General features: G+C 47.1%; 1 protein-coding gene across 1 annotated transcript in view; it reads left to right on the forward strand.

The window, feature by feature from the left end:
* WDR49 (WD repeat domain 49) overlaps nucleotides 1-14,561 on the forward strand; it is a 306,857-nt gene that overhangs the window by 235,450 nt on the left and 56,846 nt on the right. The window contains exon 12 of the mRNA XM_075338561.1: nucleotides 2,104-2,262. Within this exon, the coding sequence (XP_075194676.1) occupies nucleotides 2,104-2,262 (159 nt within the window). The remainder of the gene's footprint in view (nucleotides 1-2,103; nucleotides 2,263-14,561) is intronic.

A 14,561-nucleotide genomic window follows, 5' to 3' on the forward strand; every position in this document is an offset into this window, starting at 1 on the left:
GTAACCCCTACACAGAGATCTGGACTTACAACAAGCTCCCCTGTACTGAGTCCATAGAGTAGCTGCTGGCTGATGGAGTGAGCTACCAGAGGAGGATAAACTAGCCAGATCAAAAGCAAAGAGAGAAAATTCAAGACAAAATTAGGAGATAGAGACAAAGTCAGGAGGTAACCAAGGTCAGAACCAGGAAGACAGTGACTGAAGTAGAATCATAAAAAACAGCCTGGGTGCGATAGCTGGGTAAGACATAGATAGGGTCATTGTAACTTATAACTCGTAAATCCTAGCAATAAGCTGGAAGTTTAAGTAGGATGTGACACTGCCCTATTGCACATAGCAGGGAGCTGATTACTCTTACTGAGCTGCTGGACAGCACATATGTGGCGACCCTGAGGCTTCAGGCGCCACAAGGTACTGCACCTCCTTTAGGGTGTAGTACTTATCCCGCATCTAAGGAAGGTCGACACCGGTTTCACCAACACATCCATACAGTTACAGTGGGTTGCCCTCCCCAATGAAGATCAGGCCAGGGTCGGGTCACAGAAAGAGGTCACCACAGCGGTTGGGTTTACAGGACACCACACCGCACTTAGGGGCTCCCGATCCACTTGAACCTGAACTCAGGGTCAAGGAGAAGCAACCACCAGGGGGAGTTAGGAGCACACAGTGGGAAAAGCAGGTTGACCTAGTGAGAGTAGTGAAAGAGCCGGTGGCAGCGGCTGGGGGCAACAGCTTCGAACACACAACACAACTTCAGAAGAAGAACAGCTACAGATGCAGAGCAGAGCGGACATGCCGCAAGGCAGCTCTGTGGGCCAGGAAGTTTCAATATGGTTGCTGGGGAGAAGCAGGAGGCTGTTTCCACAGGACTGGTGCTGTCTAGGTACAGAACCCTAGGGCAGACATACTTCAAGTTGTCTACCAACTCTGCAAGAGTCGCGGAAACAAGCTAGAAAAGTCACCGGACCTGTCCCACTATTCCTGGAGCCAAATAGCATATAGGATCCAGGGCTGAGGTTTTAGCGCAGTTTCACGGTGGGGCCGATCGATCAGCATACAGGACAGGACACTTTTACTGACACCGGGATCCCCAAGTGCTTCACGCCATGGGGATCCGATACTTAGCTCATCAAAGGAGGAAGGGCCCATAGGCTGACACACCGGACCTGATCTTCCATGGATTTGGGATCGGCTGGAGCCCATCGTGGTGGAGACCAGTACTCTGGGGCAGCACCTGAACTACCAGTGAGTAAAAGACCTGGAACTGCAGCCCCTGTCTCTGCCTCTCCTTTGTCATCGCCATCGCCCAGCGCTGCGGCGCAAAATGGGACTACCACCATCCCCGTCCGTCCTTTATCATCCTCCCCGGGCTAACCCCGCTCCGCCTGTGGGGAGCGCCACCATCTTGACTGCGACCTTCACCATCAGCCCCGGAGAGCAGCATCTGCAGCGGTAGCCCATCTCTGGCCACGGACCACAGGTGGGGTCATGATCTAAAAAGACTTTAATCACTGTCAATTCCCCCATCCTCCATTCTTCCTCCCGTCCACCACCTTCCCTCCCTTCTGTACGCCTCGGGGTCACGAAACCGGGCCAGGCCAGCCCGTGATGACGCAGAGGATCTGCAACCCCCGGTCCGGCGACGAGTCCGGTTTAACCCCCTCGACCCCAGGGTGTTACACATACATCTATTCTGCCTGACTGGGTAGCACCAGAGATCCAATACACACCAGAATCACTGACTGGATAGAGCCTATTATTTATTCTGATGCTGCACAAGATTTCTGTTAGGTATAATGATGTGGTCACTTATAATATTTTGCTTGTATAAAGGATGCATGTGATGATGGACGACACCCTATCATGCCCAAGAAGAAGGAGTCATGAGTACCATGGCCAAACGATTCAGTAGCAAACATACTGAAATGTTCCTCATTTTCCAATTTCGGAGCCATGCAGCCTAATTTATCCCCGTATCAGATGAGGGCTTATATGCTAATATGAAGGCTGTAAAATAATATGCTGCAATGTGTAGCATCAATAAAATAAGGCAGTATAATTTTATTGCTGTGAGCCAATGTGAAAATGATTTTTTTTCTCCAGACTCTCAGCTGCAAAGCGCTGGAAAAAGAAGCATCTCATCGTCGTCTTCTGGAAGATATACACGTTCTTCGAGTGGCTTCTGCAACACAGACTCTGACAGCAATAATACTGTAACAAGATTGTTCTTCCTGGGGGCAAGAAAACATATCTCAGCTACAGGTAGCTTTTATTCTCACACATTCCTCTTCTTGAACAATACATATTGACTCTAGCTGAAGCTGTATCTTAAATATCTTCCCCGTGTCTCTGGAGCACCAGTGTAAAGGAGAAAACCAAAATTAAAATGATTTTTTTTTTAATCTCTTCTATAGACTTTGACAGAAGCAGGTAAGAGTTTGTCAGGTTTTATTCCATTCCTATGGAGCTTCTATATATCGCAGGTTGTTGTTACCTTGGACAAGTGTGCTGAGATGCGGCTGGATTTTTACTATTAATAGCACTGGGAGCCCACGGCTTACTGGATCGTGATGGAGAACTGATTAGGACCTGATCTATATCTGGGATAAGAAAGAAAGGTTTAGAAGCCTGCGGCTCAATCTGTCAAGTCCTTCCCTTTTTATTGTCACTTCTGAATTAGCTTCTAAATAACGGATGACCTACCTTCCCAGCGTGGGCTATTGATCAGTGGCGTAGTCAATCATTATCACGCCACACTTACAAACAAATAGGCTCCAGTTCAAGTGAACAGTAGTAAGGTTTTCGAGCCCTTAGAACTTATGGGTGCAGAATGTGCATCTGTCGCGGGCGGAGGAGGGGACGCCGCGCTCTCCCACTGCTGCTCGGGTCCGGCTGCCGCTGTGGCTGCTGCTGCCGCTGCTCGGTGGTGGCTCGAGCGATGGGCCGGATCCCGGGGACTCGAGCGGCGCTCCTCGCCCGTGAGTGAAAGGGGTTTTTTTGGGTGTGGGGATTGTTTATTGTCCGTGACGCCACCCACGGTTGTGGTGATTTGTTGACACCACCGCTGCTCTGTATGGGGATCCCGGGAAGGATGGTATGGAGCAGCCAGTTGTTGTGTTGCCCCTCCGTGGGTAGGGGTTGGTGATCCCGGGGCCCAGTGATGAGGTGGGTGATGCAGGGCTTGGTGGGGTGCAGGGACGCAGGGGCAGCGCTGTGCCTTGCGGCACTGTGGTACTCACTCAGCCTGAGACGTTGACACAGTTCTCGGTAAAACACACGGCTGGAAAGACGGTTCCCACGGACGGCTGCACTTGCTTTCCCCAGTAGGTGACGGTGATGTCCCTTTTCCTGCACCTAATGTTTCTGTGTTGGTAGCGATGGGTTCCCACTGGTAACCCGCTCCCCGGCATGGATATGGGCCGGAGGAGCCCTACTTTGCCCGCAGGTGCTGGCCCTGAGAAACTGGGGCCCTGGCGGTGGCGGTGTCTCTCCGTTACGGTCGGACTGTTGCCTTCAATCGGGACTTGGTTGTTTGGAGACGGACGTCCCCTTCACTGACGGATTTGGCAAATTTTGGCGACTCCTAGCCTTGCCGGGGTCCGAGAGGCCCCTGCCCTGGTGCTGACTGTTCTTCGTATACTGCTCCAGACCGCCGGGCCACTACCCGTCCGCGGTCCTTCCAGCAACCTCCGAGCAGTCACCCCTGCGGACTATCACCGCCGTCTGCTGACCTTGCTGTCACTGTCCAGGCACACAGCCGGACCAACTTCAGGCTTTACTACTGTCACTTCAGCTCTTCTCTTTAGCTTTACTACTACTTTCTTCCACTTCACTTCACTTTCCTCACTCCACTGTTTACTCCTCCTCAGACTCTAGTCTGGCTTCAACTCCAACTCTCTCTGATCTGATCTGCCTGGTTTCTCCCGCCTCCAGGGCTGTGAACTCCTCGGTGGGCGGAGCCAACCGCCTGGCCCACCCCCTGGTGTGAACATCAGCCCCTGGAGGAAGGCAACAAGGATTTTGGTAGCCTTGGTGTTCCTAACTGGGGTGTAGGGTGTGGTGGTGTGATGACCTGTGACCCCTGGCTTGCCCAGGGCGTCACACATCGGCAGCATTATTTTTTAGCTTCGCGAATGTTTTCAGAGTGTGAATTTAAAGGGATTCTCATCCTCAAAACAAAGCAACTTATTCATCCAGGTTTAAGTAAATAGATGACCCTATTAGTAGAATCAGCTCTCCTAAGCTGTCTACATGGACATGAGGATCATAGAATGTTAACTAAAATGATACCTTGATATATGTGATCTGATGTTTTATTCCAGAGAAATCTACATTTTTCTTAATATATAAATGAGCTGTTTAAGGACTCTGTCAGCAGGTTTTTGCCATATAATCTGAGGACAACATGATGTAGAGGTTAAACACTGAATTCATGTATGTTTCACTTATTAGGCTGTGTGCTATTGTTTCCACACAATGAAGGTTTTCTCACCAGGAGATTATCACTGTCCAGACTGCAGATGTGGAGAATGACCACGGCACTTCTGTGGTGGTGCCCAAGTAGGATCTAATTCCTTGGTATGGTATGAAAGAGAAACTTGACACTCACATTGCTGAACAATAGCTGTGATTTTTTATTTTGAAATTTTTACAAAGTGAACAGAGCACAGTCTCCTTATCAGTGTCTATGAAACTAAGCCACAACTGAACTCTAGCATGCACATTAATGAAGGTCCTAGATATTAGGACCAAAACGTTCGCGCTCTGTTCACTTTGTAAGGATTTAAACATAAAAAATCACAGCTTTTTTTCAGCAATCTGAGTGCCAAGTTTCTCTTTCATGACCAGACTGCAGGGCTTGTGAGCAGTTGTCTGACGATGCCTTTTCCTATGATAAGAAGCTCTGTGTCAATAGACATTGTACACAGAGAGGTGTGGTGTGGGCATGACTAGCATTCTGAGCTCAGCTACATGCTACATCTAAGAACTTAAGAACTCTGAAAGTGTCACAACTGATTCACCCAGTAAACTAAATGATACATCATTGGAATCAGGGCCTCTTTGCCTATATTATACTGGTCTCAGATGAAGTAGCAAAAACCTGGTGACAGATTTCCTTTATGATCTATGGGTTAGCCACAGATTTCCCTGGGAATTTGCCTCCAGAGCTTATTTCATATGAAAGGTGGCGTTTCCAGTGTGAGACAGGAAATGACCATCTCCTCTCCTGATCTACATGTCTCACACTGGTAATGCATCCTTTCATTTAAAAAAAAAATAAATTTGGAGGCAGATTCTCAGGGAGACCTATGTATGGCCCATAGATCTAAACAACTAATTAACATAGGATTGCAGATATACAGGTATTAATTTTATTCAACTTTTTATGACATGCATGCTTATGTAGACAGTTAAAATGCCAATCATAATAACAGATTTTCTTTAATTTCTGATGATATCAGGCAGAAGCAGTTTACCTCCAAGTAATCCTGATTCATCTAAAGTCTATATGTCCCTCACATATGGGTGATCACTCTCATTACCATGCATTGGACCTTTACGAAACCTCCACATGACTTTGATTGGGGGTGCGCAGCATGGGGTATGGAGCACGATGGGGGTGCGCAGCGTGGGGGGATGAAGCACGATAGGGGTGTGCAGCATGGGGGATGGAGCATGATGGGGGTGCGCAGCATGGGGGATGGAGCACGATGGGGGTGTGCAGCATGGAGGATGGAGCACGATGGGGGTGCACAGCATGGCGGATGGAGCACGATAGGGGTGCGCAGCATGGGGGATGGAGCACGATGGGGGGTGCGCAGCATGGGGGATGGAGCACGATGGGGGTGCACACCTCCTCCCAAAACACACACACACCGCCACACACGCACCGCACAACACATCACACACGCTCTGGGAACCACAAACACCACTCTACACAGACACCCACACACACACAGACAACGCTGCACACACACAACACATAACACACAAATATATGCAAACACCGCGCAACACACACACACACTGCACAAAACATGTCTCCCCAAAACACACACACGCATCCCACACACACACACACACAAACCGCGCAACACACACAGCACCACACACACACAACACTGCAGACACACAGCACTCCACAAACAACGCAACACACAATGCAACACACAAACAACACCGCTCTCACACACACCCAGACAACACCCAGAACATTTACAGCGCCCTACACAAACACTTGGCAACTACACACAACAACATCTATATATATATATATAACAAAAATCATACATTAACTACACAATAAATTCTAGAATACCCGATGCGTTAGAATCGGGCCACCTTCTAGTACAGAGTATATAGATGTTTTCTTTGTCAGGTTCAAAATGAAGAAATTGTGACATTCTTCAAGTATTCTTACCTGGGAGTATTGTTTATAAAAGAGAATATTTCCGACTGTCACCAAAGGAGCCTGCACAGCCCATGGAGGGCGTAACAGCTCTGTCCTAGGTCTTGCCATGGGCCAATAACCATACTAAAGAACAAGAATGATTTAATAATCTCTTGATTAATGACCTTGTGGATGGGATTAAATGTAAAGTGTCAGTGCAGTGTTTGCTGATGACACCAAACTATTTAGGATATTAAAAACTGACCCTGATAGTACTATATTAAAAAACGATCTGCATAAGATGTCTGAATGGGAAAATGTTTCACAAATGAGATTTAATGTTGATAAATGTAGAGTAATGCACCTAACACTGAGTAATCGTATATGTTACATATACATTAAATTGAAGTAAACTCGGAACTACAGAACAGGAGAAGGACTTTCTGGTTACAAGTAAGCTGAGCAGCAGCACTCAATGTCAAGCAGCAGCTGCAAAAGCAAACAAGATTTTAGGGTGCTTAAAAATAAAGATTAGATTTCGTGATTACAATGTATTGTTACTTCTCTATAAATCACTTGTAATGCCACATCTGGAACATGGGATCCAGTTTTGGGCTTTATATTTTAAACAGGACATTCAGAAGTTGGAGTCAGTTCAAAAGCGGGTAACTACCCTTGTAATAATAAGGAATGGAAGGCCTTCCATATGATGAGAGGTTGGAATTGTTTAGCTTAGAAAAAAGACTTCTCAGAGGAGATCTCATTTATATGTATAAATACATGTGTGGTCAATACAAAGAATTGGCACATAACGTGACTACACAAAGGACCAAGGAGTACTCACTATGGGTGGAAGAAAGGAGATTCAAGCATCTAAATAGGAAATGGTTCAATCTATGGAATGCCCTACCACAAGAGGTTGTAATGGCAGACACTATAATAGCTTTTTAAAAAAGGACTGGATGTTTTTCTCAGCAAAAATGTCATTGTAGGTTATAGATAATGTGGTGACAAAAAATGCATAAATGGTGGAGAAAGGTTGAATTTGATGGACCTAGGTCTTTTTTCAACCTATGTAACCTCTTTGTTACATGTAGTAAGAAGAACATGCAATATTCGTGACCCTATTATCCACTCTTCTTACTTCATTGTTTTTTATCATGCAGCTGCATGATATCTTGTAGAGGGGCTTACCGAAAAAGAGTTGCAGGTCAATAAATGTATAAATGTATTAAAAGCTGATTTAATGTCTTTTGTCAACATTGGTGTCTCAAACCACATTTTGTATAGAGCCAAAGTCAATTAGGCTTTGCAGGTTGCACTATTGTGCCACCAAGGTTCACCAAGCCTGCCTTACCTATCTACCACTTGTCAGGGTACACAATTTATTTAGCAGAAAACCACTCTTTGCCTTTGGGGTTCCTTATTGCTACTATGTCACTATACCCTTCACAAATCCTAAATCTTTCTTATGCACCCTAATCATGTTAACTTGTCCTAGGATTCATATGCTCTCAGTCTTAATTACCCCATACACATTGGAATAAAGGTGGCTACACTGGCTGATATTGACCTGTTTGGCTGACACTCTAGTGAGTACGGAGGCATTGTCCAAATGATTGTCAGGGAGTTGTCAATCTGGCATGTTTGATCCATACTGCCTATTGCTTTGTGCTTTGTTCTACTGAAAATAAGTTGTTGGCAGATACTTTTGTTTTCTTAGGGATATTACACACCAAGAGATGTCTAGCAGTGGCAAATTTATAGGGTACAGAGTAGCACATGGCTAACTGCATGTTCTTGTGTTTGGTAGAGTTGGGGGAGATAGATGTTGGCCTAATGATCAGTCCATATGGAGTACTTTAGACTGATGATGACAGCTGTGATTAACCAACAAGGGTGAACTATCTCAAACTCTTGCACTAAAGGGATCAAAATAGGAACAACACCTCCTAAAAGTTGGCCGCTTTCAGGAAATCTTTTCTTGATGTAGACTAATGTAAAAAAAACCAAATCTGTATAAAAAATATTAAAGCTAAAGCAGGGGTAATGTAGTGCAATATCTCTGTGTGATGGAGCTTCGAGAATGTGATGAAAGAAGTAGCAACTGTTCACAATAGCTTTATTCTGTTAAATGTCCAGTTTGGCATTAAAACAAACAAACCGTCTTATACTCACTGTCTGGGTGTAAGATGGTAGTCACAGTTCTACCCCTGAAGGCACCAAAAGTGTTCATAAATATACATATGTCATGTATGTTATGTAGGAAAGCAATGTAAAGTATAGGTGTAACACTTGACTTTGGAGATAGCGAGGCAGCGAGATGAAGTGGACTCACTGGACCACAGGGGGACCCTGGGCTTGACTAAGTGCCCACCGCGAGGCATTCATCAGGTGCTACTCCCACGACAGGAACCGGGACTGTGGTAGCTGACCCCCAAAGCAGGGTGCAGACAGGCTTAAGGGGGCTTTAGCCCCTTTAACCCTTAACCCTCAAGACAGGCTTAAGGGGGCTTTACACGCAGCGACATCGCTAGCAATGTCGCTGGTAAAAGCACCCGCCCCCATCGGTTGTGCGTCATGGGCAAATCGCTGCCGGTGGCACACAACATCGTTAGGACCCGTCACACGGGACTTACCTGCCTAGCGACATCGCTATTGCCGGCGAACCGCCTCCCTTCTAAGGGGTCTGTTCGTGCGGTGTCACAGCGGCGTCACTAAGCGGCCGCCCAATAGAAGCCGAGGGGAGGAGATGAGCGGGCCGGACATCCCACCCACCTCCTTCTTTCCTCATTGTGGGCGGCCGCAGGTACGGTGATGTTCCTCGTTCCTGCGGTGTCACACATGTGATGTGTGCTGCCGCAGGAACTACGAACAACCAGCGTCCTGCAACAGCAATGATTTTATGAAAATGAACGACGTGTCAACGATCAACAATAAGGTGAGTATTTTTGATCATTAACACTCGCTCGGAGCTGTTACACACAACGACGTCGCTAACGACGCCGGATGTGCGTCACGGAATCCGTGATCCCGGCGATATAGCATTAGATATGTCGTTGCGTGTAACGGGGCCTTTAGTCTTTAGACAGGGACCACGAGGAAAGGCTGAGGCAGATAGGACAGCCAGGATGGATAGGCAGAGTCACTAGAGCAGGACAGACTGGAGCCAGGTACAGGCAGAACAGGACTGGAACCAGGGGCCAAAAGGGGAGGACAGATTAAAGCCATGTACAAGGTTGGACAGGACAGACAAGGGAACCTGACAACTAGCTGACTAGAGCACAGAATACTAACTAGCTAAACAAATCTTTGATCCCCTAGTGGAAGAGTGCCTTAAGTACCCAGTGCTTCCCAGAGATAGGCTGACAGGCACTTCATGGGAGTGACGCGCTGGCCCTTTAAGAGCAGCATTGCATGCACATGCCTTAGGAGCACTCCTTGAGGACCTGTACCTCATGCACAGGCCCTGGGAGGGGGAAGCAGGAGGCACCCATGTGGAGCTTCGCGGAGACGCTGGGTTGCGTGGAAAGAGCTGGCCGCGGTGGTGAGTGAGCACACGTCCCTCTGGGGAGAGGAGCAAAGAGTGCAGGGGTGCCAGCATTACAATAGGAATGCACAAGATGTAGTGTAATGTAAAGATGTAGCAGTGCTGGTAGTGATATAAGGTTACAACATAGGATGCTGATAAGATAGGTTGCCTGGCAACCGACTGAGGGGCAAGTGACAGTTGGGATTAGACCATGAGGGAGGAGCTAGTGCTGAGGGAGAGAGACAGACCCCATGTTAAAGTTCAGTTGGGGAACGACCAGAGTTAAATGCGGACGTACGTGTCCGTCAGGTCGTTTTGGTCACGTTCTTTTGAAGACTCATGGTGTCTGCAACATTGAGACCGAACAAGAGAAGCATGAGAAAACTTAACGACACACGCAGGGGTATTGTAACCCAGAATGAAAACCAGTAGAAAAATTTAGGATTGGCAGAAGGCCGCAGCACCACTTGTGAGTAAGCACAGGAGTGGGACACAAGACGAGTATGCAGTCCTTTGTGGCAGACCTGAGAGCATCGCTGCTCCCTTTTGTTTCGAGGATGTGGAACCGCACGGGAACTGGATTGACTCTCAAGGACAGCTCTATTGTGCTAGGCCGGGCTGTGGCAGGAGAACTGGGAACATCCACAATAATAACACCTGGGGTGAAATTGGAGGAGATATGTCTGTTGGTGTTTGATGCTAATGAAACGGCCATTAAGATGTGTTTCCTCTACTTCTCGTTTAAAGTTGCCATCAAGAGACTGTATAGTAAAGATCTGTTGTGTAATAAGAACTATCAGTCTCCGTCTCCGTTTTTTCCATAATTCAGTCCTAGCCTGCCCAAGACAATGGCAAGAAGAGACCTCCTGTATAAACAGCAACGCACCTACAGTATCCAAAAACCCAGCCAGTATCATAACACTTTTCCTGTGAAGTGGGTCTGTGGCGCCTACTGGAGGAATCCCTCATCTGTGATTACTGCCTCGTGCCTGCCCTCGCTTTACATCAGGGTCTGTTGGTGAATCCTCTCCTCTTCTCCTAGCATCTGGTATTGACTGTGGGGCTCACATCACATTGACAGAGCAGCAGACAATCAGTGAGCTCAGCGGCTCTGCCATATAGATGGAATGCCCCACTCAGAACTGCTGAGATCACTGATTTGCTGCTGTATTTTCGACTTGACATCAGTGGTACAGCCAATATCAGACACTGAGAACAGTGACTGAGACTCACCGGTAGACCTGGGGATGGTGAGTATAGCATAGTTTGTTTTTTTCTACCAAACTGCAGTGTAGAATGAAGATTTTGAATGAAGAATTAGAATGAAGACATCCCCTTTAACAGAATCAAGCAAATATTAACAAATGCAGCTTCTTATATCAGATATCACAAGCTCCATCATACAGAGGCTATGTTACTACTCATGCTTTAGCTTTAGTGTCTCTGAGGACTAAAATGACACCTGTATCCATCTCCTTCTACTCTTGATGGTAACCAGAAGTCCATGACATTTCCAGGAGGGATTTTCCGGTCGTTGATTCCTATATTATTCCCAATTACCCTTACCCGGTATCAATAATACACGGACACTGCTTGCGACTTGGTAAAAAATGGCCACAGCAGCCCTTTATTGCCTATTGTTTACACACTAACACAAGGGGGCGCCGTCCAACGGGCGTCCCCAACATTTAACAATAGGTAATACCATAATAATAATAATACAGTACGTAATACAATACGTAACCCTGGGTAGGCCCGGTCCAGAAACCACCTTCCACCACCAAAACATGATCCCTGGCCGCAACACACACCGGGCCGGAGATGAGGTATGAATCACCTACGGATCAATACCCCCCACCTTGCAGGACCCATGCCTGCAAGATCCTTGTAACCGGAGCCACTATATCCTACAAGTGACTCTCCAATCAAATAACATTATCCGTTAAACCGCCTCTGGACCAGACCTACCCCCGCCATAAGTCCGGTCCAGAAGCCATACTCCACCACCAGAACACAATCCCTGGCCGCAACACACTGACCCAGAGATACGAGGCATTAATCACCTACGGATCAATACCCCAACCTTGCAGGACCCCATGCCTGCAAGATCCCTGTAACCAAAGCCACTGTATTCCGCAAGTGACTCTTCAATCACACAAACCGTCAGAAAAACACGATCCCTGGCCGCAACACACTGACCCAGAGATACGAGGCATTAATCACCTACGGATCAATACCCCAACCTTGCAGGACCCCATGCCTGCAAGATCCCTGTAACCAAAGCCACTATATCCTACAAGCGACCCTTCAAATCACACAACCGTCAGAAACACGATCCCTGGCCGCAACACACCGACCCAGAGATGGGGGCATTAATCACCTACGGATTAAAACCCCCCCAAGTAGCATCAAGTATCAACCGTGTCTCAAAACCTTACATTCCTCTTTACCTCCAACTCAATATTATCCCCGGCTGCAACCTCCAGCCCAGAGATATGAGGCATCAATCACCTACGGATCAATCCCCCATGTGCATAACAGTAACTGTGACCTCAAAAACCTTAAAGCCCGTTAGCGACTTTAATCCAACAACATCCCCGGCTGCAACCAGCCCACAGATAAGAGGTATTAATCACCTACGGATCAAAACCCCTATGCCTTGCAGAACCACGTGCTTGCACTGCACTTGGATCCAGAACCATGACCCCAACCAGTGACTCCTCCTGCGATTACCATTTCACCAAAATGGATCACTGACCATAACAATGGTCCCATATTTAAATGAGGTAAAAGTCACCAAAGGAGTAATACCTTACCCAAACCAAAAACTCCCGTACTTTCAATTACCTATCACCCGGGCCACTGTAGCCACCTGTGACTCCCTGGCAACCATCAACTCCTTAATATATAATCCTTGGCAACAACCCTGACCCATATATAAGGCATTGATCACCAACGGAGCAATACCTCCTCCCTGCAGACAACCTTGTACCTGCAGGTCACCAGTAACCGGAGCCACTGTACCTTCCCCAGTGGCTCTCCATCCAAACACCAGTAACAATTAGAGCTCCTCTGGACCAGACCTACCCCCGCTGCTGTGACAAAGGACATAATCCCCATTATTTATGCTGACCATACACATATACATCATACACATCATATACATATACATATATTCCCACATTACCCCCATCTTATTCACCCACTTACAAGAATCCCAAATGACAATATACATCACAATCCACATAGAAATCTCTTTTGTTTCGTTTTTTTTTGGTTTTTTTTTATTATTATTTTATACACGACACTTCCTCCAATCCTTTCTTTTCTCTTTTTTTTTTTTTTTTTTTTTCGTTGTAATGGCTCTAAAATTGAATAACTATACATGCATATAAACACACCAATAATAACAATACACAATAGAAGGGAGGGTGGGTGGGAAGCTGTCATCCAGGAAATGCAAGAGGAGGTAATGGACTCCCACCTCCTATTATATACACCATAAAGCTCCCTCCTTTCCTTCCACCACACTCCACCCCCTAACCAATCACCTTCTTTTCCTCATTGTTAAACGAACCAACACTGTTTAACCCCATCAACTCCCTACCCTCCGGGCTGTCATGTCGCCCCTACACCCTATGGGTTCCATGGCTTTCTTGCCATTTCCAGGAGGGATTTTCCGGTCGTTGATTCCTATATTATTCCCAATTACCCTTACCCGGTATCAATAATACACGGACACTGCTTGCGACTTGGTAAAAAATGGCCACAGCAGCCCTTTATTGCCTATTGTTTACACACTAACACAAGGGGGCGCCGTCCAACGGGCGTCCCCAACATTTAACAATAGGTAATACCATAATAATAATAATACAGTACGTAATACAATACGTAACCCTGGGTAGGCCCGGTCCAGAAACCACCTTCCACCACCAAAACATGATCCCTGGCCGCAACACACACCGGGCCGGAGATGAGGTATGAATCACCTACGGATCAATACCCCCCACCTTGCAGGACCCATGCCTGCAAGATCCTTGTAACCGGAGCCACTATATCCTACAAGTGACTCTCCAATCAAATAACATTATCTGTTAAACCGCCTCTGGACCAGACCTACCCCCGCCACAGAACAGGCCACGTGACACCTTGCGTGGCCTGGACCCCCACACACCCAACGCTTGCTCCCCCAACTTGCAAGCCAAACCAACCCTTAAAACCTTTCCATCTATCACTTAAACTCTGAGCATCCCATATATGCACCATCCAGCGTACCCAGTCCACCTTACTGCACCGCACTCCCCTGATCCTTGGTGGCAGGAGCCACCGGGTCCCTCTGACGGCCACTCAGGCCCACCATGCCACAAGCTCCCAAACTATACCGGAATCCACACCATGCCCCGCTGGCCTTATTATAACCAATTAAATGCAGTACCGACTGTACTATCGTCCTCCCCAGTACCGACCAAAGAACCACTGTACAGTCACCCTGTACAGTCAGTCCTCCTCCTGTCTCCAGCTGAATTAAACCACCACTGGGGTTGAGATACAACAACAGGATGACACTCACACTGCTTATGCTACTGGGTCACTTCGCACCCCAAACCTAGTTCTCCCAGGAAACCGCTAAAGTGAAAC

The sequence above is a fragment of the Anomaloglossus baeobatrachus genome, chromosome 3 (assembly GCF_048569485.1).
Source record: "Anomaloglossus baeobatrachus isolate aAnoBae1 chromosome 3, aAnoBae1.hap1, whole genome shotgun sequence".
In the NCBI taxonomy this organism is placed as follows: Eukaryota; Metazoa; Chordata; class Amphibia; order Anura; family Aromobatidae; genus Anomaloglossus; species Anomaloglossus baeobatrachus.